Genomic DNA, 21,870 nt, shown 5'->3' on the forward strand with positions numbered 1-21,870 from the left:
TCTTAAGTCTTAACTTGCATCAGGATGAGTTCGTCAATACGTCTGCAAAAGATCTGTTTGAGTGGGAAAAAAAGCACTTTCAATAAAGGCGGTTGAAAAGCAACGTAGGAGTAGGATAAAACCTTTCTTTATTAAAAAAGAAAGCACTTCCGACTTCCAGACAAAAGGCAGCTGGTTATGAAGGTGATTTCTTGAAGATACTTGACCCAAAATGGTAATTAAACTGAAGGGCAAAACAGTCAAATACCGAACAGAAGAACACCCACCAACAGCAACAATAAAAGGGGAACAGCAACGTCAGAATTCGAAGAAAACACACTCAGCTTTTGTTGTTTCGTGTCCCAAGTTCAGGTTCGTTCCTAAGAAAATTTTAGAAAAGAAAAAAAAATCATTAATCGTTCCGAAAAACAAAAAACTAAAAAGAAAGAGAAAAAAAAAAAAATCCCTTGATTCTCTCAAAACCCTAAAAGGGGAAGGTTATATTTTCCAAAATCGGATCTTTTTATTTCATTCTCTCACTGTACGGTATTAATAATAACCCAGAAAAAGAGAAAAAATAAAAAGCTTTTTATTCATCAGTGCCTATTAGATCTCTTACCAAATAAAAGGAAAAAAAAATCCCTAAAAAGATTTTCTTTTTCTTTCTTTTCAGGGGTTTCAATCTGGGTGAAGGAGGAAAAAGCAAAAGAATCAGAAAAGGTACTAGCTTTTTATCTCTCTGCTGCTTCTTCTTCTTCTTATACGTATGTATGCATATTTTGTGTGTATGCATGTATTCGAACTTATGTAAGTACTTGTTCATATGATTGTTAAATGATTTTGTTTTTCTGGGTCTTATGTATTACAAAAGAAAAATATTTTCGCTCGGTCCGATCATTTTCTGTTTTATCTTTCTGATGTTGTAAGAGGTTAGTGTTAATCATATTTGTTATGAGTTTTGATATTGATTTTGTTTGGTTAAACCATTATAATAAGTATTTTATGTTGGTTTTGTTCTTCGTTTTTCTTTGGGATGGATTCAGGAAGTATGAGTCCTAATTATTTTTAAGTTGGAGGATTTACTGAATTGTAGTAGTGATCTAAGATTTTCAATCAGAGTTTAGGTAAAACGGGCACTTGTAGGAAGCAGAATAGCTACGTTTATGTTACCTTAAATTGTCGGCTAGCTGTTTGCAACTTAATTCTTAAACATGACGTCAATAGATTCATAGATATCTAATTTTGTTGTTCTGTTTCGAGTTTTTTCCGAATTAAAATAGGAACCCTTTATTAGGGTTGTAGGGACTTTGTTGTTATTTATTTGTTGGTAAATTGAGCCATAATTAGAGTCTGTTTTAGTGAAGTTTTTGGCTTGGTGAATTTCAGTCCCACCAAGATTGATTGTAAGAGGTTCAGCTATATCAATGTTTATTCTTGCTTTCCATCTAATGTTCTGAAGCTCGGAGTTATTAAATACTATGATGGAGTGCTTATGGGAATAAAGTTTTTTTTTTTTTTCATTTAATTTGAATAGTTTTTGGTGGCTCCTGCGGCAATGGAGCGGTTGTAACTAACAGGATATTTTATTTGGAATACAACTGATTTTTAGCTTTTCTGTGTTCTCACTTGTAGTTTGATTAACTTTATGCGTGCTGATGTAGTTCCTTCCAGCATTAATTGAACCTATTTCATTTTAATGTTTGTCGTCTTGTTTGCATCTAAAACGGAAAAGCTCGTGTATATTGTTCTAGTTGGATTAGTATGGATCGGCAAGGACACGGTGGACAACCCACATCTATGGGGTTGGTTGGTAGTGGAGCTCAAGTGCCATACGGCACAAACCCGTATCAGCAGAATCAAATGGCTGGCGGTCCCAACCCTGGCCCAGCTGTCACATCAGTCGGGGCAATTCAATCTACTAGTCAGCCAGGAGGTGCTCAGCTTGCACAACACCAACTTGCCTATCAACAAATTCATCACCAGCAGCAACAGCAGCTTCAGCAACAACTCCAGTCTTTTTGGGCCAATCAGTACCAAGAAATTGAAAAGGTTAATGATTTCAAGAATCATAGCCTTCCTTTAGCAAGGATCAAGAAAATCATGAAGGCCGATGAGGATGTGAGAATGATATCAGCTGAGGCACCTGTTATATTTGCAAGGGCATGTGAAATGTTCATCTTGGAATTGACGCTGCGTTCCTGGAACCACACTGAAGAGAACAAGAGGAGGACACTCCAAAAGAATGACATTGCGGCAGCAATCACTAGGACTGATATATTTGATTTCTTGGTTGACATTGTGCCTAGGGAGGACCTGAAAGATGAAGTACTTGCATCAATCCCGAGAGGAACCCTGCCTGTTGGGGGACCTCCTGATATGCCGCCATATTGCTATATGCCAACTCAGCATGCTTCCCAGGTTGGATCCGCTGGGCTGATCATGGGTAAGCCTGTTATGGACCCTGCAATTTACGCCCAACAACCTCATCCCTATATGGGTCAACAGATGTGGCCGCAGGGAGCAGACCAACAGCAGTCTCCTTCAGACCATTAGGTGCTGTAGCATCCAGTTAGCGAAGAAATAGTGAGTTTCGATTTGCTTCATTTCTCAACTGTTTCTGATTGAATGTTGTGAGCTATTGTGGGAGTAGGTAGTCTCTTGTTCTTAGATGGTATTACTCTTTTGCTCATAGCCTCTCCTTTGTCTGATATTCTGATAGGGACAGTCTAGGTATCTAATTTTGTGACAATAGTTAATGTCATTAAACTTGTTTCAGCATTTAATTGGTTTGCATAAGGGTTTCTAATTAAGTCTTTTAAATGTGAACAGAGAGGGAGTAGGGAGGCCCCTAGAAACCAAAAGCCCGCAGTTGAGTTTCAGGCAAAGAGAAGCAGATCTTCTGTAAATAATATATGTTTTCAAAAGAGTAGCTAAACTTTTATTGGACCCTCTCGGGTGATGCTATTTCCGGATTACTAGTCAGTAACCATTACATTAAAAGTTCATGTACAATTTATATATTTTGAAAGAGTAGCTGATCTCGATCGAACCCTTTTTGTATCCTGGTTGCTAACTTTTTCATTTATAGTTTTAGTGATGGTTACTTTAGAAAGATGCATAAATAGAAATTTAAGTTAAAACGAATGTTTCCCAACTCTTATCTTCACATTATCTTTGTTGTGCCGTCATGCTGTTAGAAGAATCACAGAGTTGCAGCCCTATTGGCATTGGCCCAACTTCTTTCTGGAATAATATGAGCAGAACAGCTTGCTGCAGAGGACTATGTGGGGCCCATTTCTCGGGTTTTTTTTTTTAAATATATTATTGACATGTTATTTTTTTTTCAAATAAGGAAATTAAGCATCTCACTTTAACTCTTTTTTTCTTTCTTTTTTAATTTCTAAATTATGTTATGTTAGATAACAAATACTTCTCAAACGTGGTTTCTAAAAGCAATTATTGGTTATGCCAAGTTGCCAACTAATTTGGTTTTTAATTTGTGTGTATGTTGAAATTATCTGAAAATTTTATATCAGAATCAATTATTTTGCTCCCGCGGAATAATTTAGGGTTTGAGCCTCTGGGGCATCACTCTCTTACATAAGAGTATATTTCACTCAATTTTGAGTTCCCTACTATAAAATTAACTTAAGCCAAATTATGACAAGTGTGTAACTACATTAGCTTTTTTATTAGAAAAATTAAAAAACTAAAAAAGTATAGATGTTTGAAATTTTTTATGTGTAACAACTAATTTACTAATTTTTGGGCTTAGTTGACTAGTTGTAGTCTTAAATTTCCATTTAAGACATTAATATTTAAATTGCTTATATCATTTTTATTGTTTTAGATTTGAAATCTCATACTCTTTCAAATTGTCATGTTTCTTGAGAAAAAATAGGAGTAGTAGGAGCAAAAGTGGTAAATAATTTAATTTAAAAATATTAATTTAGTATGTATATCTATTTCATTTATTTATTTATTGATATAGAAGTAGTTTCATTTCGTTTTATTGTAAGATTATGAAGAATGACTAAAATAATTATTATGATAATTTGTATTTTATACAATGACCCTTGTATTAGATTAATGTTAATGTAAGATATATTACCAAATATTAGTTTTATTTAAATTTTTTATTTAAATATGATTAGATTAAAATTAAAAATTAAAAATATATGAGTTATTCAGAATCTCCTCTTATCATTAAAGAAAGAGAAAAGAATTGTCTCCAAGTAATTTTGACAATGATAAAGAAGAAACGAGGACAGATTTAACATATTAGGAATGGATACGAAGATACTGGCCCCCTCCCAATTCCCAGCTCATTCCCATTCCTAAACTCAATTTACCTGAATAAAGAAAATGCAAAATTAAAACCTCAAAACGTAAACGAGAAAAGAAAAGAAGGTAAATGACAAAACTACTCCAGTACTGTCCTCTCTATCCCAAGTCCTTTAACCTTACGAAACGCTTTGAACTCACCGTTTCGACTCGGCCGAAATTCTCCATTAAGGTACAAATCAAGCATACACGTTAATTTTTTCTTCATATCCGACATTGTGTAATTTGTGATTTTGATTATTTTATCTGCTTGTTTTGTTATAACTGTTATAATGTTTCTGATATTGAAATGTTAGTGGGTGATTCCGTGATTGTTCGAAGGAAGCATAAGAATTGTGCTTTTAAAGCATATTATTTATTGCCCTTTAAGAAATATTAGAGCTTTTTTTTTTAATTATTTTAGTTGTGGGTGTGAAAAAGGTTTGATTTTTAGTTTCTTGAAGTTGAAGGCTTGTTGACAAATAAGTTTGGGATCTAGGGTTCTAGTTTAGATATTGATGATTGTTCATAGATGTAATCGAACTTGTACAACTAATTAAATTAGTACCTTCTATTACACACATTAAAGTCTTTAGCATTCAGGCATTTTTCTATTTGGAAAAATCTGTGCATAAGTCGCTCATAAAGACTCTCATGTTCAGGCTATGGGTGTATGAACATTTTCGCACACATTGTCTATGTGTGTGTGAAGTTCACGCAGAAGAGAACAGATCTTAAACATGTTGGCTGTGGTGAAACCATCTGTGTATTCCTTCTAGTTTCGATAACTTTCCTTGTTGAAATCTTATGTGCTGTTGAGCGAGGAATCTACTTTGGATTATGTAACATTAGAACATTAGCTGTTAAATAAGAGTCCCCTTCAATCACACAAGCAATGTTCTAAGCATTTCTAGTTTAGAAACCTATTACATTAGACTCAAAACACACACATGGATATATGTCAATGTTTTCAGCACTTTTAGTTTACAATACTATTTCTTGGACTCATAACATAAGTTGATGTGTGTTCATGCACTTTGCACACCGTGACAGAACTTGTGCTTCACGGATTTGGATTAAATGGATTTTCTTGACCTGCACTTCTAACCCTGGTAAATTTCTTAGCTGAATTATATGTATACTATTGAATAAAGTTATCCTTGAATTGTATAAACAATGTTTTTGGCTACTTCATTATTTCTCTCTATCTTTTTTTACACACTCTGCCACCCAACTACCCACCCGCAGATTTTCATATCCAAATATGCTTCTGCATGCATATATACAAGCTTGAACATCGAATGTGGATTACATGCACATGTTCCATGTGTACTTGCATCGAATGTGGATTACACGCTCGTGCTCCATAAGTACTTCTAGGTTACATTATCAGTTTGGAAACTTATCTGTGCTATTAAATAAAAAAATCTCATTATTATTATACCATTAAAATTTCCAGCACATGTATTCCGGGAAAGTCATTTCAGTCCTGCACTGTAAGTTTATAAACAGAAAACAAATAAGGGATAGGAAAGTAATTTGAGAAAGGAATCCAAGGTGAGGCGGTTACAAAATCTGCTCTTAGTGACGTTTGAGCAGTATATAAGTCGCGTATTAGTACTTGAACAAATCATAATATCAAACCTAACCATATACATGTGATTGGAAACATCTCTCTGCTTGAAATTGCCATCAATGGTGCCTGAAGATGGAGATGAAGATGATGAAACCACTGAGATCTTGCTGAAATTCAGAGATCAGATCAGGAATTTACTGTAAGAACTTACATCCCTCAATTTTAAGTGCAGGATTCTGCAGTTTGACAAGAAATTGTTTTCTTCAGATGGGTTTAATTTTGTTAGTGAGTTCTTATTTTCATTTGGTAATATCATGTGTCTGATTGTTAGTGGGTGTCTGATTGTTAGTGGGTTGCATTAGATTTTTTATTTTTCCTTCTATTTTCCTTTCTAAATCTTTCATGTGTGACCCAGTTAATTCTCAGAATTGTAGGATGAAATTCCCTCATTAATCGTTTAGATGATTGTTAATAAATTCTCATATTGAGAGCGATTGTTGAGGGGAGGAAATTTTCAATCAAAACTTTTGAATGTCTGACTTTTGCTTTGTCAAAATTAAAATTTTTTTATGCTTTTCAAGGGTGGTCGTGATTAAGGAAGAAGTTGGCTCTTAATTCTCTATTCTAATGGATGTATCATTTGCACGTGAATGCAACTTTACTGTATCTTCAAACTATGACCAACTTAAACTCTGCTGACAGGTTCAAGAAAACAAATGAAAGTAATGAGCCAGAGCCTGGCACCTTGATTTGGCTTCTCTTTAATGGCATGCTATGTACTGTTTGACCAACCGTACCTGGCAATATTGGTTCATCACCGTCCTAGCAAGAGACTGAGGGATGTAACACAAGTTGATCATGCAATGCTATTTCTTCCTCAGCTTGGGAGTCCGATGACATCTGCAAGCACTGACAGGTGGTGGAGCTTTGGGGTAGTGGGACATTTTGGATCAATGGACATGGAGGTTTCTGAGGAATATTAAATGAGTCTTCATATTCCTCAACATTGACAAGTCCTACTACTAGTCCCACCTTCCCCATGGCTATGCTTTTGAAACCATACATATAGCGACCGGTTCAAGCTGAGATGTCATGCTTTTACAAGAAGCAACATTGCATTTCAATTAGTAGATGATCATTTCTTAGCAACTTATTATCATTGCTCTTCACCCCTGGAAGAGATACCCGAAATCTTTGTCCACCTGGAGATTTCTCCATCACATTCCAGCTACCAGGCTGTCTAGATGACCAACAGTTTAATGGCGACTTCACTGATGGGATATTCATAGGCGTAGTGAAAAAAAAGGTGACTAGAAGCATTCAGCTCCGACAAATATGCCTTTGTTAGAGAATAGGACCAATTTTGAGTGCTAGATGTGAAATATTTGTCACTTGGTTGATCTCTAGTAATGGCAACTTCGGACTTGTCCTAGTTCTGCAGCATCTGTTTTTTTGCATTTTTTCATCTTTGTTTTGTGTAACCCTTTTCAGTTGTATCATTTGACTTCCTGAAAATAACATACTTTTGACTAGAGTCAAGCGGCCATTATGTAAATGAGGAACCAAATCAAGAACGATGCAAACTGAACACACACTCTAATCAGCAGCCATAATTTTTATGAGGTAAACACAGAAGACTAAATAAGTTCACTGTGAATCCACAAATATCAGCATCACTTGCTGGAAATTTTTTCTCAGAATGGGCCGTTCTTGTGCCATGGCAATTTGAAGCAGAGACAACAAAGTTTTATCACAAACCAAATTATTAATATGAGCCATCATCTTGTCAATTTCAGACAAAAAAGAATTACATTTCTAACTAGAGATGTTTTTGTTTCTTCACAGTTCCTTCCAGTATCCCATCAAAACCAAAATTTGCCGAAAACTGCTGAGGATCAACTGGACCAGGAAGATTTATTGTGATTGAAAATGGTCCCGCGGGGGTTAAGTTCTGGGTCTGCATTTCAAAAACTTGGGAGAACTTGTTCACTGATTTCTCGCCTGTTGTTGTTACTCCCTTGATCAATATCTTGCCAGTAGGATCAACTGTGCAGCTAAATTCATCTGCAGCCAGCAAAACCAATTATTATCAATGACTATGAGAACCTCTCATGCCAACATAGAGATCGACCATTAACTCCCTTTACAACTTTGAATAAATAAATTAGAGAGAATTCTTGAATATAAAGGACCCAACAGGTTCTGAATCATTACAAGCAACTTACCATCATCTCTCTTCACCCCTGGAAGAGATATCCGGAACATGTAGTCGTCTTCGCTTTCGCCCACATCAGCTTTTCCCACATGTGGTCCCACCTGGCCTAATGTTGCTACTCCTGTCAATGCAAATCCACTTTTTGTTGCAGCTCTCAATTTCGCCCACTCTGTTTTGGTCGGGCGTGATGGAATAAATATAGATGCTGGACCAGAAGCATCTATAAATTCAAAGCCATGAACCCTAGGTTCACTAACTGATGGTATACTCTCTGATGGTGGCAGCACGTCATGGACAACATAATCCTCAGATTCCTCTATGTCATGGACCACATAATCTGTAGATTCCTCTATGTCATCTATATGTCTTTTTGCTTGAGAAGTTGGAGATGCCAAAGTAGGAGTTGACTCTCCATGGGATCCACTCGGTACATCATTGGATTCTAACATTGACGACTCTGGGGTAACTATATACTGAGATGGGCTGTCCATTGCAGTTGCAGATACAGTAAATGCAAATCTGTATGACAATGCAACATAAGTTAAGAAAATGAACAGTCAATTTCACATAAATTTATCCCGAAACATGTAATCACATACATCACATCAAAATCGTGGCTTATACACATGTATGAAATAAATGTCTTGACAACATTGGCAATGTCTTGATATTTGCCAGTGAAGTACATTTACTACGCAACCTGACAAATTTATCATTTTTCAGAGTAATAAACCACAGGTTCAAATTTTTACCAACATAATTGGTTATAGCTGACAATTGGAAATAAGAGAGAATATTCAGCATAATTCAAATTTTGGCGCGGGCGCGAAATCAAGAAAATTAGTTTTTTCCCACACGAAACAAACAGCAGTGAGGTATCAACCATATTTTTGCATTTGAAAACAGGAGATACAATTACAATTAACACGAAAGAAGCATACTTTGCATACTAAAGGATCAGATAATCTACCAATACATCCATCTTTATAGCAGTGTAATCTATTCACGAATTTCCATAAGCAGCAGCATTACAGCTTCCTTAGTGTAAAGGTATATTACTATTGCATGAATCAACTAAAAGATCAATCCCACATAGATCAATTTAAGAACAAAGAATTTTCAGATGATATCACGAGAAAATTAGATGGACTGTTGTTACAAGAAATCAAAAACATACATGCAAACCATCAAAACTTAACCCAATTTGAGTTGTTCAGAAAATTAAAAGATCAACAAGATGAACACAAATCACAAAATAAATAAATGAATAAAACCCAAATTCACCTTCAAGCAAAGTGTACAAAGTTGATAACTTTCTGCGAAAACAAAAGCATGCAATCATGTTAGATACAACCCCATTTATGGGGGGAAAAAAAACTCTAAAGCCAACAAAATTAAGAACATATAAATAAGCTGCTGATCAAATTAAACACATGCATGTACATAAAACGTGTACTCAGAAATTAACACGCAAATAAAATACATGCATTAGAGAATCAAGCTAGCTATAAGAAAAGCTAACCAGTCGAATAGAAACAGTAAAAGGGCCAGGCAATGGAGAAAGAAAAAAAACAAAAAACAAATGGGTTTAAGTTCTGTCAGCAAGAGAAGTGAGGGACAAAATGTTAATGGTAACGTATATATAAAAGTTCACAGTGTATGTACAGACTTTCCCGCACTGGGAATGGACACCTCTGTGTGGGACCCACATCACTATTGTAATTTTTAAAAATTATTATTATTATTTGATTTTTTTTTTTTTGACAAAGAATGCGTATTTTTATATTATATCAGACACTTTACAATATTTGTAGACATAGTTAGTTAAATTGGTAAAATTTCTTATTTTGAAAAACAGAAATCAAGTTGTAATTTTGCTCATACGAGTGGGGGAAATTAAATTGTATTTAGGCTAAAAATAATAATATTTTATTTTTTTACTAATTTATGTAATTATCTTTCAAGTATTATGTGACAAGTAGTAATATCAAAACCACAAATTAATATTATTATTACCTCATTTATTCAAAGAATTCTTTCAAATTTTACACTAAGCGAGAATTAAATTCCAAACAGGCAAACCTCTCTTTAAACAGTAAATACCAATTATACCGAATTAAAAATCACAAGTTCTGTTAAATGTTAAAAATTTACGATGATTTAAAAAGTTAGGAATAATAATGTGGTGGTTAATATATTTACAATCATTTTATTGCTTTTTTTTTCCTAATAAAACAATTGGCTTTAAAATCTTTTTTTAAAAGGAAGAATAAAGTTCCTGATAAGGTCAACATATGGCAATAAACTTAAAAAGTAATTATTAGCTGATTTCATCATTAATGAATGAAATCTCACACCCACACTGTACACTTTAATTCTAAACAACCCGTTTAGGGAAATTGGATGTCACTTGAATCAATTTGGACATATCCAACTTAGATCCTATCACTGAATTCTTTTCAAATTGATAATTTTTATCTATCTATGGTAACTATATCTTGACAACTCCATCTGTGGTGACTATATTCTTGTAGTTCATGAGTTGTGCCAAGTGAATGAAAAGTTGTCACAATTAAATAGTGTATGAGACTAGTTCTTTTTATTACTCTATAAGAAATTTTAAAAAAAAAGTGCCAAATTTATGTTTTTTATGGACCAATAATATAAAGTTTTCAATGTCCTTCATACTCTTAACGACTATATTTTCACACCAAGGTCTTGCGATACAAGAGTGTAAGGAAAAATTTATACGCATGATAGAGTAAAAGACTTTAGTTTATGTTTTCACCATTATGTCCTTTTATGGAATTAAAATTTTGGATCCGTCATTGCTTATCCACAAAGAGAGGCTTTGTTGATAGGATGATGGCGGTGGCAAGCTAGTTCCTCTGCTCAGGATGTTAGAAGATTGAAATGAAAAGTTTATTATAATAATAACATTTTTATCAATTTACTCTAGTAAGAGTCCCTAAAAACATAACTTACAAAGGGGTCAAGACCCTAATTGTCAGTAAATATACTCAAACTAGAAACATTTTAATACAACGGTAGCTTTTCTTGCATGGCGATCTGAAATTCAGATAAAAAGAGATTACCATTGAACATTTTCAACTAAACAATCATCTTGTCAATCCTAGGCAAAATAAAGAAAGGGTGGAATTATATTTCCTATTTCCTGTAGTGGAAATTTGATTATTTGAGATCCATTATTAACTATGATTTGAAACTAAACACGTAGAGGAACCAGTTCAAGCCTAGAGAGGTCAGGATTTTGCAGGGAGCAAAATTATATTTCAACTAGTATGTTTTTGTTTCATCACAATTCCCTCAAGAATCCCATCGATGCCAAAATTTCCTGAAAACTGTTCAGGATTGACTGGACCAGGAAGCTGAAATGATATTGAGAAGTGTCCAGGAGGGCAAAGGTTCTGGGTCTGCATTTCAAACACTTGGGAGTACTTATACACTGATTTCTCGCCTGTAGTTGTCACTCCCTTTATCAATACCTTTCCCATGGGATCGACTTCACAACTAAAATCACCTGCAACCAGGAAAAGCATTTGTTTGGAACATCGTATTTAAACAGAGAGATTGGTAGAAAAGCTATAGCTAGCAGTCTCTTGCTTTTAAGTTCAGGTCATCACATCAGTTTGTCCTGAAGTGATACTACTATTAAAATGTAATATGCTTGGCTATCGCCTAGTCGTCATCATAAAATAAATAGATGAAGATGGAAAAATAGTGAGAATTCTTGACCAAACACAAAAAAAAGTTATGGATCCAAAGTCATTAAGCAACTTACCATCATCTCTTTTCACCCCCGGAAGAGCTACCCGAAACATATAAGAGTCTTCACATTCCCCAATATCGACAAGTCCTACGACTGGTCCCACCTTTCCCGTGGCTGCACTCCCAGTCACCGAAAATCCAGTTTTAGTTGCAGCTGTTATTTCAGCCCACACTTGTTTGGTTGGGCGAGAAGGAAGAAATAGCAATGCTGGCTCATGACCCTCTAGATATCTGGTGTAATTACTCACAGGTGCACTCTCGGATGGAATACTATCCAAAGGTGGCAGCCTACTATTTAAAGGCGTCACCTTGTGGAGGTTATGTTCCTCGGATGCCTCAGCGTCATCTAGATGTCTTTTTCTTTGAGAAGTTTGAGATGGCAGAACAAGAAGTGACTCTCCATTGGATTCGGCTTCTTTGACAGGCACATCATGTAAACTACCTTCTTCCAAAATGAGGAACCTAGCAGCTTCACTGGATTCTAACATTGGTGTATCAGGGGCAACCATAAACTTGGATGGGCTATCCATGGCAGTTGCTCACACAACAAATGCGAATCTGTATGAACAAAAAAGTAACTAAGAAAATTAACTATAACGGCATATTCATAGAAACATATTTATTTATGGGTAATTTTTAAAAACCTCCCCTGAGGTTTAGGCTTGTTGCAAGTAGATGGCGAAAATTGATTTATTTGTAAAAAACCCCCTACCGTCAGTTAAGTTTAACATTGACCGTTAGTTGACCGTGCAAAGACAATATTACCCTTAACAATAGTTTGTAAACGAAAATAACTAAAAAAAACCAAAATTATTGGTGCAAAAAGCACAAACCCTATTTTTTGATAATTTTATCCTTGTCAATTCTAAAAATTTACAATATCATAGTTAAAGATTATGACTATTTCATTTTTAAATTTTTAATTTTATCTTTCTTGTAGGAATTTTAAGAAAATATCAATAATTTAAAGATGATTTTTTAATTTTTTTAATTTTAATTTTTTTATAAAAACTTTAAGAAAATATCAATAATTTAAAAAGTGTAAAATAGCTAATAATTTTGGTTTTTTTTTATAGTTATTTTCGTTTATAAACTATTGTTAAGGGTAATATTGTCTTTGCACGGTCAACTAACGGTCAATGTTAAACTTAACTGACGGTAGGGGGTTTTTTACAAATAAATCAATTCTCACCATCTACTTGCAACAAGCCCAAACTTCAGGGGAGATTTTTAAAAATTACCCATTTATTTATCTATATGCAGCGCTGCAGCAGGCAAGTTAAAGTTGCCAGTACTCATAATCATTCACTATGTAAACCGCCTCCCAGCTTCCAATACTGATTAATTTGACATAAGAAATGTTGATTTCAAAGATAAAACTTAGCAGCAGGCACTAAAATTTTGGTCAAGAACATTTCATAAGTTATCAGTTCTCTTCTTAACATTACTCTAAAGATAACCCAAAATGGTAAAATTCCAGAAAAAATTAGTGACCGTTGCTAAAAGGTTAGCCACAATTGCAATAATTTTTGTTTTTTCTTCCGAAACGATTAGAAGTGAGAAATCAACCATCAACTTGCATGTTAAAACCGGTGCTATGATTAAAATTGACGCAGAGGAAGCAAACTTCATATAATGAGAGGATCAATTCAAGCCATCCATAACCATTCATCCATCTATTATTCTGTGTACCTATTTAGCTATTTTATACAAGTAGCAGATGGCAGCTTGCTTTAGAGGTCTAATACTTGAATAATCTAAACATGCAAACCATCATAATGAAACCAAAGTTGAGTTCTTGATCAAAAGATTATAAATTCCAACAAATTTTAAAGACAATCACAAAAGATTCATACCCAGAACTCGCCTTCAAGCAACGTGTACCAAGTTGATATCTTTCTGCAAAATCAAAAGCAAGCAATTAATGGTTAAAAAAAAAAATACTCATGAAGGACATAAAAAAACCCCCATTTATGAGGAAAAAATTTAAAAAAGAATAAAGCTAACAGAAATACATAAAGCACAAGTAAATTAGCTGAAGATAAAATTAAAAATTTGCGTCATGCATGCACATAAAATATGTACATTACAGAAACAAGAGCTAGAAGATCAGAAGGACTTAACCAGATGATGAGAAAAGCAAGGGGAGTTTGGACTGAAGGACTGGAAGTGAGGAAGAAATGTAAATGGCTACACATGAATTCTGAAACTTTTGGTCGTGGGACAGATTCTGAGAAATATTTGCGAAATTTAATGGGGCTAGTGAGTGGTTACTGGCAGCTGGTCACTTCCCAATTGGGTAATTTTTAAAAACCTCCCTTGAGGTTTGGGCATATTACAAGTAGATGATGAGAATTTATTTATTTATAAAAAATCATCTATCATCAGTTAACTTTAACTTTGACTGTTAGTTGACTGTGCAAAGACAATATTACCCTTAACAACAGTTTATAGAAGGAAATAACTAAAAATAAATAAAAATTGTTGGCTATTTTACCCTCTTTAAATTATTGATATTTTCTTAAAGTTTCTACAAGAAAGATAAAATTAAAAATTTTAAAAATCCTTTTTAAATTATTGATATTTTCTTAAAGTTCCTACAAAAAAGATAAAATTAAAAACTTGAAAATGAAATAGTTATAATCTTTACTTATGATATTATAAATCTTTGGAATTGACAAGGATAAAATTGTCAAAAAATAGGATTTGTGCTTTTCGCACCAACAATTTTAATTTATTTTTAGTTATTTCCGTCTACAAACTGTTGTTAAGGGAAATATTGTCTTTGCACAGTCAACTAATGGTTAAAGTTAAAGTTAACTGACGATAGAGGTTTTTTATAAATAAATAAATTCTCGCCATCTACTTGCAACAAACCCAAACCTTAGGGGAGGTTTTTAAAAATTACCCCTTCCCAATTTCCCATTTTTGTCTCTGAGGACAATTTGGACTTTTTACTGCTCTTCATGGGACACACTCGCACACCACCCTTAAATATATATATAAATTCTCCCTCCAATATGGTAATATATTTTCATAACAATCCTTAAAGTATATTATAATATCCATTCTATCCATTAAGTCTTACATTTTGCCCTAATACCCTTACTGTCATCAAAATTTCAGTTAAATTTAATGAATTCTTCTATTTATATTTTTCCATACTTCTATTTGTATTTTTCTTAATTTTAATTATAGTGAAGTTTATAATAATTATAGAGAGCTTTTCTCTTCATGATAATTTTTGTAAACTTCCCAATACTTAATTTAATTACAAAAATTAAATGAAATTATAATTATAAAAAATTGAAATTATAATTATATTTTGAGATTTATTTGTTTTATTAAATATTTTATAGGTATTCTTATAATTATAATAATTTAATTTTTTAAAATTTTGTAGAGTAAAATAATCTTTTAATACATTTAGGGGTAAAATAGTTATTTGTTAGTGTCAAAGTAGTTGATTGATATAAGTTTAAAAACAAAGGTGTTATAGAAAACATGTCAAAATTTTATGATGGTTAATGCACATATAACAAAATAGAGGTGGTTTTTCCTAAATTGAATTAATTCTTTTACTTACTTCTTTTGGGGAATAAGGTTCCGTTTGGTACAATTTTTCAAGTAGAACTTATTTAAGTAGAGCTTTTGATAGTAGAACTTTTACCTAAAAAAATTTAATTGTTTGATTATCAATAAGAATTTTTATTAAAAATTTATGAAATTACCTTAATATGCAAGATTTTCAAGTTATGTCATGAAAAGAATAAAATAAGATTGTCAAACAAGTAGAAGATATTTTGGATATTTTAACGTTTAAAAAAAAATTCAACTTATACTCCCAAAAGTCCCAAATTTGAGCTTTTTTCTAGTATAGACAAAATATCTTATTTAAGCTCTAAAAATTCTGCTAAAAAAAAACCAAACAACAATAAAAATTATGATAAAAACTTATGAAATAAAATAAACACTTATAACCATTAGATAAGTCATACCAAACATGCACTAAGGTCGGCTCTAGAGTAATAGAGGCTTAAATGATTTTTTTTATGAGACGTCATTACGTTAAATAGCTTTAACACTAAAAAAAAAGAGAATTCAGAATTTAATTAATTTTTAACTATATGAATATCAACGATCAACAGAATAGTAAGAAACTTTAAAAAAGAAAAGTATCAATAAGATATCTTTTGTGCTCTCTTTAGAACTATTATTTCAAGAATATATATATATATATAGAGAGAGAGAGAGAGAGAGCAAGAAATTTCATGAAGTTAAATAATTAAGTTCTCTTTAAATAGATAAGAAATTTAATCATTTTCTTAGAAAACTAATAATAAATTAATAGTTAGACAATATTATTAGTTATAACTCTTTGGCATTAAGATCGTCAAATGTAGAATTTGTATAAAAATTCTTAATTGTAAGACAATTATTAATTGAAGAGAGGGCTAAAAAATAGGCTTTCCTACATAAGTAAATTAAAATATTTATTAATTTGAGTATATCATAGAAATACCAAAAAACAATTAGGATCCTCTTGACGTATATAGGCCCTAGATGACCACAATGGGCTCTCCTAACATATGGGATTCTAAGCAACTGCATAATTCACATATATTTAAAACTATTGATCCTTAAACGAAAAAAAAAAAATCTGCTATTGCAGATTTGCTAAGTAAATATGATAAGTTAGATCAAATACTATTTTTTTATTACTTAAATGTAATTTTTCTTTTTATAATTTTATAAGAAACAATAAAGTGAATTGTCTCTCTTTTTTTTTTAATACCATGGTAGAATTTTATTGATAAATGCAATTAAAACTTTGTCAAGATAAGAATAATGCATTGAAATTGAAGTCTAACTTGAAAATTACTCCGAAAGAAAAAAAAAAAGTATCCTCCCATACACATGAAAAATTCAAATCATCGATCTAAAAAATAAAGTAAGGAAGTATCTACTACTTAATTAAGTAATGATTTATAAGTGTCCACTACTTAATTAGGGAATAATTTGTAAAACAAGACAACAAACATACTTGAGAAAATATAACATGAAAAAATTGAGTTTTCTTTTAAGAATAAAAGGGTAGAATAGCTAATTCATTCTAAAGCTGAAGATAAGGATTTCCATGAAAATATATGTAACTTCGCTTCCTTAATGGAAAAATGTTAAAAATTGAGGGGCCCAATGGACAAACCACAAAATTAAAAAGAAAAATAAGCAAACTCTTCTACTCTCTCTGACCTCGGTCACTCTCGTAGGCTCAGACTTATGAATTCATAGACTCGCCGTTTCAACTCAGCTCAATCTCTCTTTCAACTCGGGCATGACGTCTCCGTTCAGGTACAACGCAGGATCGCATGTAAGTGTTTACTTTACATTAGACATTTTATTCGTGTAATTTGTGATTTTGATTATTCTCTCTATTCGTTGTATTATAACTTATAATGTTTGTGATATTGAAATCTTAGTTGATGATTATTCAATGGAAGCACCGGAATTGTGCTTTTAAAGCATATTTGTTTCTACCATTTCAGAAACATTAAAGCTTTTTTAATATTTTAGTTGCGGGTACGAAAAAGTTTTGATTTTTAGCTACTTGAAAGCTTTCAGACGATGATGTTAGGGTTTAGGGTTTTAGTTTAGATTTTGATGGTTGTTTATAGTTGTAAGCGAACTTGTACAATTAAATGAGTTACTGCCTTGGATTACATGCATCAATGTTTTCAGCATTTGTGTTTTAGAAAAGTCCTATCACATTTGTATACCTTGAGAGTTCACGCACGTACGTGTGTGCATAACTCACACATACATAAACTTATGCTCATGCTATACATGCATGGACAGCAGCACACGTGCATACATGTGCATGAAGTTTGCGTGAATTTCACGCAGAAGCAAACAAACCTTAAAAATCTTGGTTGTGGTGAAACCACGGGCGTGTACCGTGTGCACTTCTAGTTTCGGATACTTTCTCAATTTGAAAACTAAGTTGTGCTATTAAATAAAAAATCTAATAGGATTATAACATTTAAGTTGCCAGCGCATGTATTCCCGGAAAGTCTATTCAATCCTGCACCGTAAGTTTAAAAATGGAAAACAAATAAGGGGTGGGAAAGTAATTTGAGAAAGGAATCCAAAGTGAGGCGGTTACAAAATTTCCTCTTAGTGACCTGTTGAGCACTATTTAAGTCGAGTTTTAGCCCTTGAAGACATCGATATATTAAAGCTAACCATACACAAGTGATTAGAAACATCTCTCTGTTAGAAATGCCTCCGGTTAAAATTAGAATAGTAGAAGAAAATGAAGATGAAATGGATGGGATCACGGTGCAATTCGAAGATCAGATCAGGATCATCCCGTAAGTACTTGGGACCCTCAGTTGTCAATGGAGGGTTCTGAGGTTTGACAAGCTCTTTTCTTCAAATGTGTTGATTTTATGTTATCGAGTTCTTATTTTTAGTTGGCAATATCATGCGTTCAAGTATTAATATTCCATTATATTTTTTCGTTTTTCCCGTTTTCTTTTCTTTACTGCGTCTACAAACTATGACAAACTTAAGGTCTTTTGGCAGGTTTGGGAAAACAACAGAAATTGATGAACCAGAACATGATAATCCTCAGCAACATGTCCTTGATGTGGCTCCTCTCAATAGCATGCCATATATTGGTCCACCTACACCCCCTAGCGATTTTGGTTCAACGTCGAGGAAGCAAGAGACTGAAGCTGCAGAAAATGTTGGTCCAGCAATGGTATTTCTTCCTTCCTACTCAACTCGTGAGGAGTTGGATAACATCATAGCTGTAACCAAAACTGGTGTAGCACTGACTGGTGTTGCCGCTTTGGGGAAGGTGGGGACAGGAATTGGAGCAGTTGACATTGCAGAATCAGATGACTCATATGCATTTCGGGTAGCCCTCCCTGGTGTAGCAAGGGATGAAAGTAAGTTCTATTGCTGTTAGGCATTCAATCAATTTGATTTAAGAGTTCATGATTGCTTACTAAAAAATGTTATCTGTGCAAGAAAAGTTCATTTTTTCTTGCACTGAAGAGGCCATACTCATCTATTTAGTATTTTATAATCTTCAAGAAATGATAATTGAAAAAAAAAAAGGAAAAGAAGAAAGGATTATAATCAATCATGTGGTACTGGGAGTAGCTTGTTACGATAAGCACAAACATCTTCAAATCTTTATGTTCTTTGTGATTAGCTTTTGTTCACTTATTGCTGTAAATTGTCGTTGTTATCTTTTCCCACTTGTCCCTGCTTTATACTGTTGAATTTGCTTTGTTATTTGATTTGATAATTAACTTTTTGGGTGCAGAGGATTTCACTTGTGACATCGATCCTGATGGAAAGGTAACAATTAAGGGAGTAACCACAACTGGTGAAAAGACTGTGTGCAAGCAAAATCAAGTCTTTAAGATGCTAACACAGAATCTTTCCCCACCCGGGCATTTCTCTATCTCATTCAAGCTACCAGGTCCTGTGAACACCGAAGACTTTACCGGTAAATTCGGTACGGATGGAATACTTGAAGGCCTTGTGAAAAAGAGTGTTGCTTAGAAGTATCCAGCTTGGAAAAGTCTGCTTTGTTACAAAGTAGGACTAGTTTGAGTTCGGGATGGTGAAATCTATCCCTAGTAGTTGCAGCTTAAGACTTTGAGTTTAATACCTGTGTTTAGGAATACAGAAGCGTTTTATCTTTGTTCTGCATCGTCTGTTTTCAACTTCTAATCTTTGTGTCTTCCTTTTCAGTTGTTTAATAATATCTGAGTGTTTCTCTTATGAAAATTTTGTGCCTCAATTGTGAGATTGTTCTTCTTATATCCACTTAATTACACTCACGCTCATTGATAAACTTTAATCATGGGAAAATCAACTTGACAGGTACAAAAGTGTATGATCATGATTTTAAAATCCAGTAATCCAAATGTATCCTCATCAAGCAATCACGAATTGCAAGATTTCCCCATCAGCCACTCTCTGTAGGTTTTTTAAATTTTCTTTTCCACATAAAAATGGTGCACTCGCCACATACAAGAAACAGATGGGTTGTGTATGGGTAAGCGCCTTCAAGACTCAGTGGGCTTATTAACAACCGAAAAATTGATCCAATTCAAGCGCCATTGACATTTCAAGATACTAGCATGTAGCAATTAGCTCATATTCAATTGATAATCATTTATCAGAAACTAAAAATTTCAGCAATCATATTCTAGGTTAGCCTCCATATTAAGAATTTGGCATTACAGTTCCTTGCCTAATTGAACACCTAAACGTAAAAGATCAATCCAGAATTGCCAACATAGAATAGCGTATAAAAGAAAACAAAATTTGCTTGTAGCTCTTTAACCAAAAATTTAAAAAATAAGAAATGAAATAACATCATAATAGAAAAGAATTGTTTCATAGTCTCTCTTCTCTCACAATCACAATGATCTTCATCTACCTCTTCTTTTACTCTTTGTAAGAAACTCTCCCATAACCTTTGGAGCACAAACCCTAAATTCATGAATCAATTTCATTGCCTCCTCTCTCCTTAACCTCAAACTCATCAAAGCACCAAAACAACACAACCCAAAGATCCAATTTTGAACATTTTTCTTAAACCCTTTGATCAATATAATCCCAAACAAACCAACAAAAATGTCACTTCTAAATCCTCTCCCAGAATACAAAAACAAAGAACCCAAAATCACCAAAGACACCAGAAACCCTAAATTTCCCTTTCTTCTTCTTTTCCACCAACTAAACCCTCCTCCTCCAAAACCCTTCCAGAACCCTGGTCCCCCACCGTCTCCACCATTAAATTCTTCAATAAAAAGATCAAAAGGTTGTGGTAAAATCTTGAGATTAGAAGCCAAAATTGAGACCAATTGAAGCACCAACCTTGTTGATCTTTGATAACCAGATCGCCTTTTGGTCCTTTTTGCACATACGATTGCTTTTTGGATATGGGTTTTGTGTGACTGCGAAAAAGAACACCGGAAAAATGGCAACTTTGTAGCGAAGCCAGGGTTTTGAACAAAAGTGTATGTTTCAACAACTGGGTTCAAGAAAAGAGAGTGATTTGAGAGAAGAAAATGGGATTTGAATTGAAGGGTTTGAGGCATTTTTTAGTTTCTATTGCTCATGCGAAGAAGAAGAAGAACTAGTGACCGTTACGAATTTGAAAATCTGGGGAGGAGCTTCGTGTTAACGAATTAGTGGCTTGAAACTGTTTATGGTTCATTGGATTTTGAAAAGTTTGCCCCACCTTTAATATGGGCCCTAAATTTGATAAACTGGGAAAAAAATTGGTTTTGCAAGTGAATTTTTTTTTTAACACCCCAAAAAAAAAAAAGAATTGATAAAGTGAAATTAACGAACTTTCTAATTACAATGATAAAAACAGAAAGTAATTGGTAATGATACAAACAAAAAAATTTCCCCCTGAAATCCTTAATAGGGAATGGTTTAATCCTTGAAAGTAATAATATTTTCAAGTTCCATGGTTTGGCTACTAAAAACTGTCTACCAAAAAAAGGCATTAAAGATAAACTACTTTCTTAATAGTTTATTATTATTATTATTTTTTGACTTGTTAGTAGTTAATTAACTGGTCATTAAATGGCTTTAATGTCCAAGTTAGGCATTTTATTGAGCCAAGAATGCAAAAGGAGAGTACTACCAACTTCAAATTTCTAACATGGGGCACAAGCTTCAATTGAACGAATTTTGCATATTTGTGGGTTTCAAACCGGGACCAAAACATTTTTTTTTTTTTTTTTTTTTCTGTTTACCAAGTTTTCCAGACTTTCTTGGGGGTTCATCAATGATAGTATACCCCTTACTATCAACCAATAAAAGAGGAAGACACGTTGTTTTAGTATTTTTGCTAGCTGCATTTATGATGGTAATGGAATGTGGAGACACTGATTGAGAAAGGCAGCTCAATTCCCGTTGTAAGTGGATGAGAATGCAATTCATGGAT

At 33.4% G+C, this 21,870-nt stretch overlaps 5 protein-coding genes and 1 long non-coding RNA gene across 9 annotated transcripts; 3 read left to right on the top strand and 3 right to left on the bottom strand.

The window, feature by feature from the left end:
• Positions 1-151: 151 nt before the first annotated feature.
• LOC102609372 (nuclear transcription factor Y subunit C-9) lies at positions 152-3,123 on the top strand. The gene is made up of 4 exons (XM_052442059.1): positions 152-351; positions 653-699; positions 1,712-2,562; positions 2,809-3,123. The coding sequence occupies exons 1-3, from the start codon at positions 212-214 to the stop codon at positions 2,530-2,532; spliced, it is 1,008 nt and encodes a 335-aa protein (XP_052298019.1). The 5' UTR covers positions 152-211; the 3' UTR covers positions 2,533-2,562; positions 2,809-3,123.
• A 1,107-nt stretch (positions 3,124-4,230) lies between these two features.
• Positions 4,231-7,738, top strand: LOC107176265 (uncharacterized). Of its 2 annotated transcripts, none has more exons than XR_001507638.3 (4): positions 4,231-4,495; positions 4,965-6,077; positions 6,581-7,501; positions 7,724-7,738. It is a non-coding gene; the product is annotated as an uncharacterized LOC107176265 (long non-coding RNA). The 2 variants fall into 2 exon arrangements; XR_001507637.3 differs by having other exon boundaries at positions 4,236-4,495; positions 5,356-6,077.
• LOC112497567 (alpha-crystallin domain-containing protein 22.3-like) lies at positions 7,514-9,709 on the bottom strand. Its single transcript, XM_052442482.1, has 4 exons — positions 9,616-9,709; positions 9,378-9,409; positions 8,104-8,612; positions 7,514-7,942 (listed from the first exon to the last, which is right to left on the bottom strand). Exons 3-4 carry the CDS (start codon positions 8,582-8,584, stop codon positions 7,698-7,700), a joined length of 726 nt encoding a protein of 241 aa, XP_052298442.1. The 5' UTR covers positions 8,585-8,612; positions 9,378-9,409; positions 9,616-9,709; the 3' UTR covers positions 7,514-7,697.
• A 1,390-nt stretch (positions 9,710-11,099) lies between these two features.
• LOC102620136 (alpha-crystallin domain-containing protein 22.3-like) lies at positions 11,100-14,152 on the bottom strand. Its single transcript, XM_006472051.3, has 4 exons — positions 14,007-14,152; positions 13,739-13,781; positions 11,896-12,440; positions 11,100-11,634 (listed from the first exon to the last, which is right to left on the bottom strand). Exons 3-4 carry the CDS (start codon positions 12,410-12,412, stop codon positions 11,387-11,389), a joined length of 765 nt encoding a protein of 254 aa, XP_006472114.2. The 5' UTR covers positions 12,413-12,440; positions 13,739-13,781; positions 14,007-14,152; the 3' UTR covers positions 11,100-11,386.
• Positions 14,153-17,091: 2,939 nt separating this feature from the next.
• Positions 17,092-19,688, top strand: LOC102608404 (alpha-crystallin domain-containing protein 22.3). 3 transcript variants are annotated; one of them, XM_006471923.4, is made up of 3 exons: positions 17,092-17,234; positions 18,468-18,835; positions 19,219-19,688. In XM_006471923.4, exons 1-3 carry the CDS (start codon positions 17,218-17,220, stop codon positions 19,458-19,460), a joined length of 627 nt encoding a protein of 208 aa, XP_006471986.2. In that variant the 5' UTR covers positions 17,092-17,217; the 3' UTR covers positions 19,461-19,688. The 3 variants fall into 3 exon arrangements, with proteins under 3 accessions (XP_006471986.2, XP_006471987.2, XP_024951923.2); XM_006471924.4 differs by having other exon boundaries at positions 17,116-17,253; XM_025096155.2 differs by lacking the exon at positions 17,092-17,234 and adding an exon at positions 17,275-18,253.
• Positions 19,689-20,215: 527 nt separating this feature from the next.
• Positions 20,216-21,225, bottom strand: LOC102608107 (uncharacterized). The gene has a single exon (XM_006471922.4). It carries the CDS (start codon positions 21,008-21,010, stop codon positions 20,339-20,341), a length of 672 nt encoding a protein of 223 aa, XP_006471985.2. The 5' UTR covers positions 21,011-21,225; the 3' UTR covers positions 20,216-20,338.
• Positions 21,226-21,870: the final 645 nt, after the last annotated feature.

Source organism: Citrus sinensis, chromosome 5 (assembly GCF_022201045.2).
Source record: "Citrus sinensis cultivar Valencia sweet orange chromosome 5, DVS_A1.0, whole genome shotgun sequence".
Classification (NCBI taxonomy): Eukaryota; Viridiplantae; Streptophyta; class Magnoliopsida; order Sapindales; family Rutaceae; genus Citrus; species Citrus sinensis.

Bases quoted from the DNA above. Each gene is read 5' to 3' on its own strand.
- LOC102608404 (XM_025096155.2), top strand. From the start codon at position 18,162: ATGCCTCCGGTTAAAATTAGAATAGTAGAAGAAAATGAAGATGAAATG. The intron at 18,254-18,467 runs GTAAGTACTTGG...GTCTTTTGGCAG, and splicing joins GATCAGATCAGGATCATCCC to GTTTGGGAAAACAACAGAAA. The intron at 18,836-19,218 runs GTAAGTTCTATT...TTTTGGGTGCAG, and splicing joins TGGTGTAGCAAGGGATGAAA to AGGATTTCACTTGTGACATC.
- LOC102620136 (XM_006472051.3), bottom strand. From the start codon at position 12,412: ATGGATAGCCCATCCAAGTTTATGGTTGCCCCTGATACACCAATGTTA. The intron at 11,635-11,895 runs GTAAGTTGCTTA...TCCTGGTTGCAG, and splicing joins GGGGGTGAAAAGAGATGATG to GTGATTTTAGTTGTGAAGTC.
- LOC102609372 (XM_052442059.1), top strand. From the start codon at position 212: ATGGTAATTAAACTGAAGGGCAAAACAGTCAAATACCGAACAGAAGAA. The intron at 352-652 runs GTTCGTTCCTAA...CTTTCTTTTCAG, and splicing joins GTTTCGTGTCCCAAGTTCAG to GGGTTTCAATCTGGGTGAAG. The intron at 700-1,711 runs GTACTAGCTTTT...AAAACGGAAAAG, and splicing joins AAGCAAAAGAATCAGAAAAG to CTCGTGTATATTGTTCTAGT.
- LOC102608107 (XM_006471922.4), bottom strand. From the start codon at position 21,010: ATGCCTCAAACCCTTCAATTCAAATCCCATTTTCTTCTCTCAAATCAC.
- LOC112497567 (XM_052442482.1), bottom strand. From the start codon at position 8,584: ATGGACAGCCCATCTCAGTATATAGTTACCCCAGAGTCGTCAATGTTA. The intron at 7,943-8,103 runs GTAAGTTGCTTG...TGCTGGCTGCAG, and splicing joins AGGGGTGAAGAGAGATGATG to ATGAATTTAGCTGCACAGTT.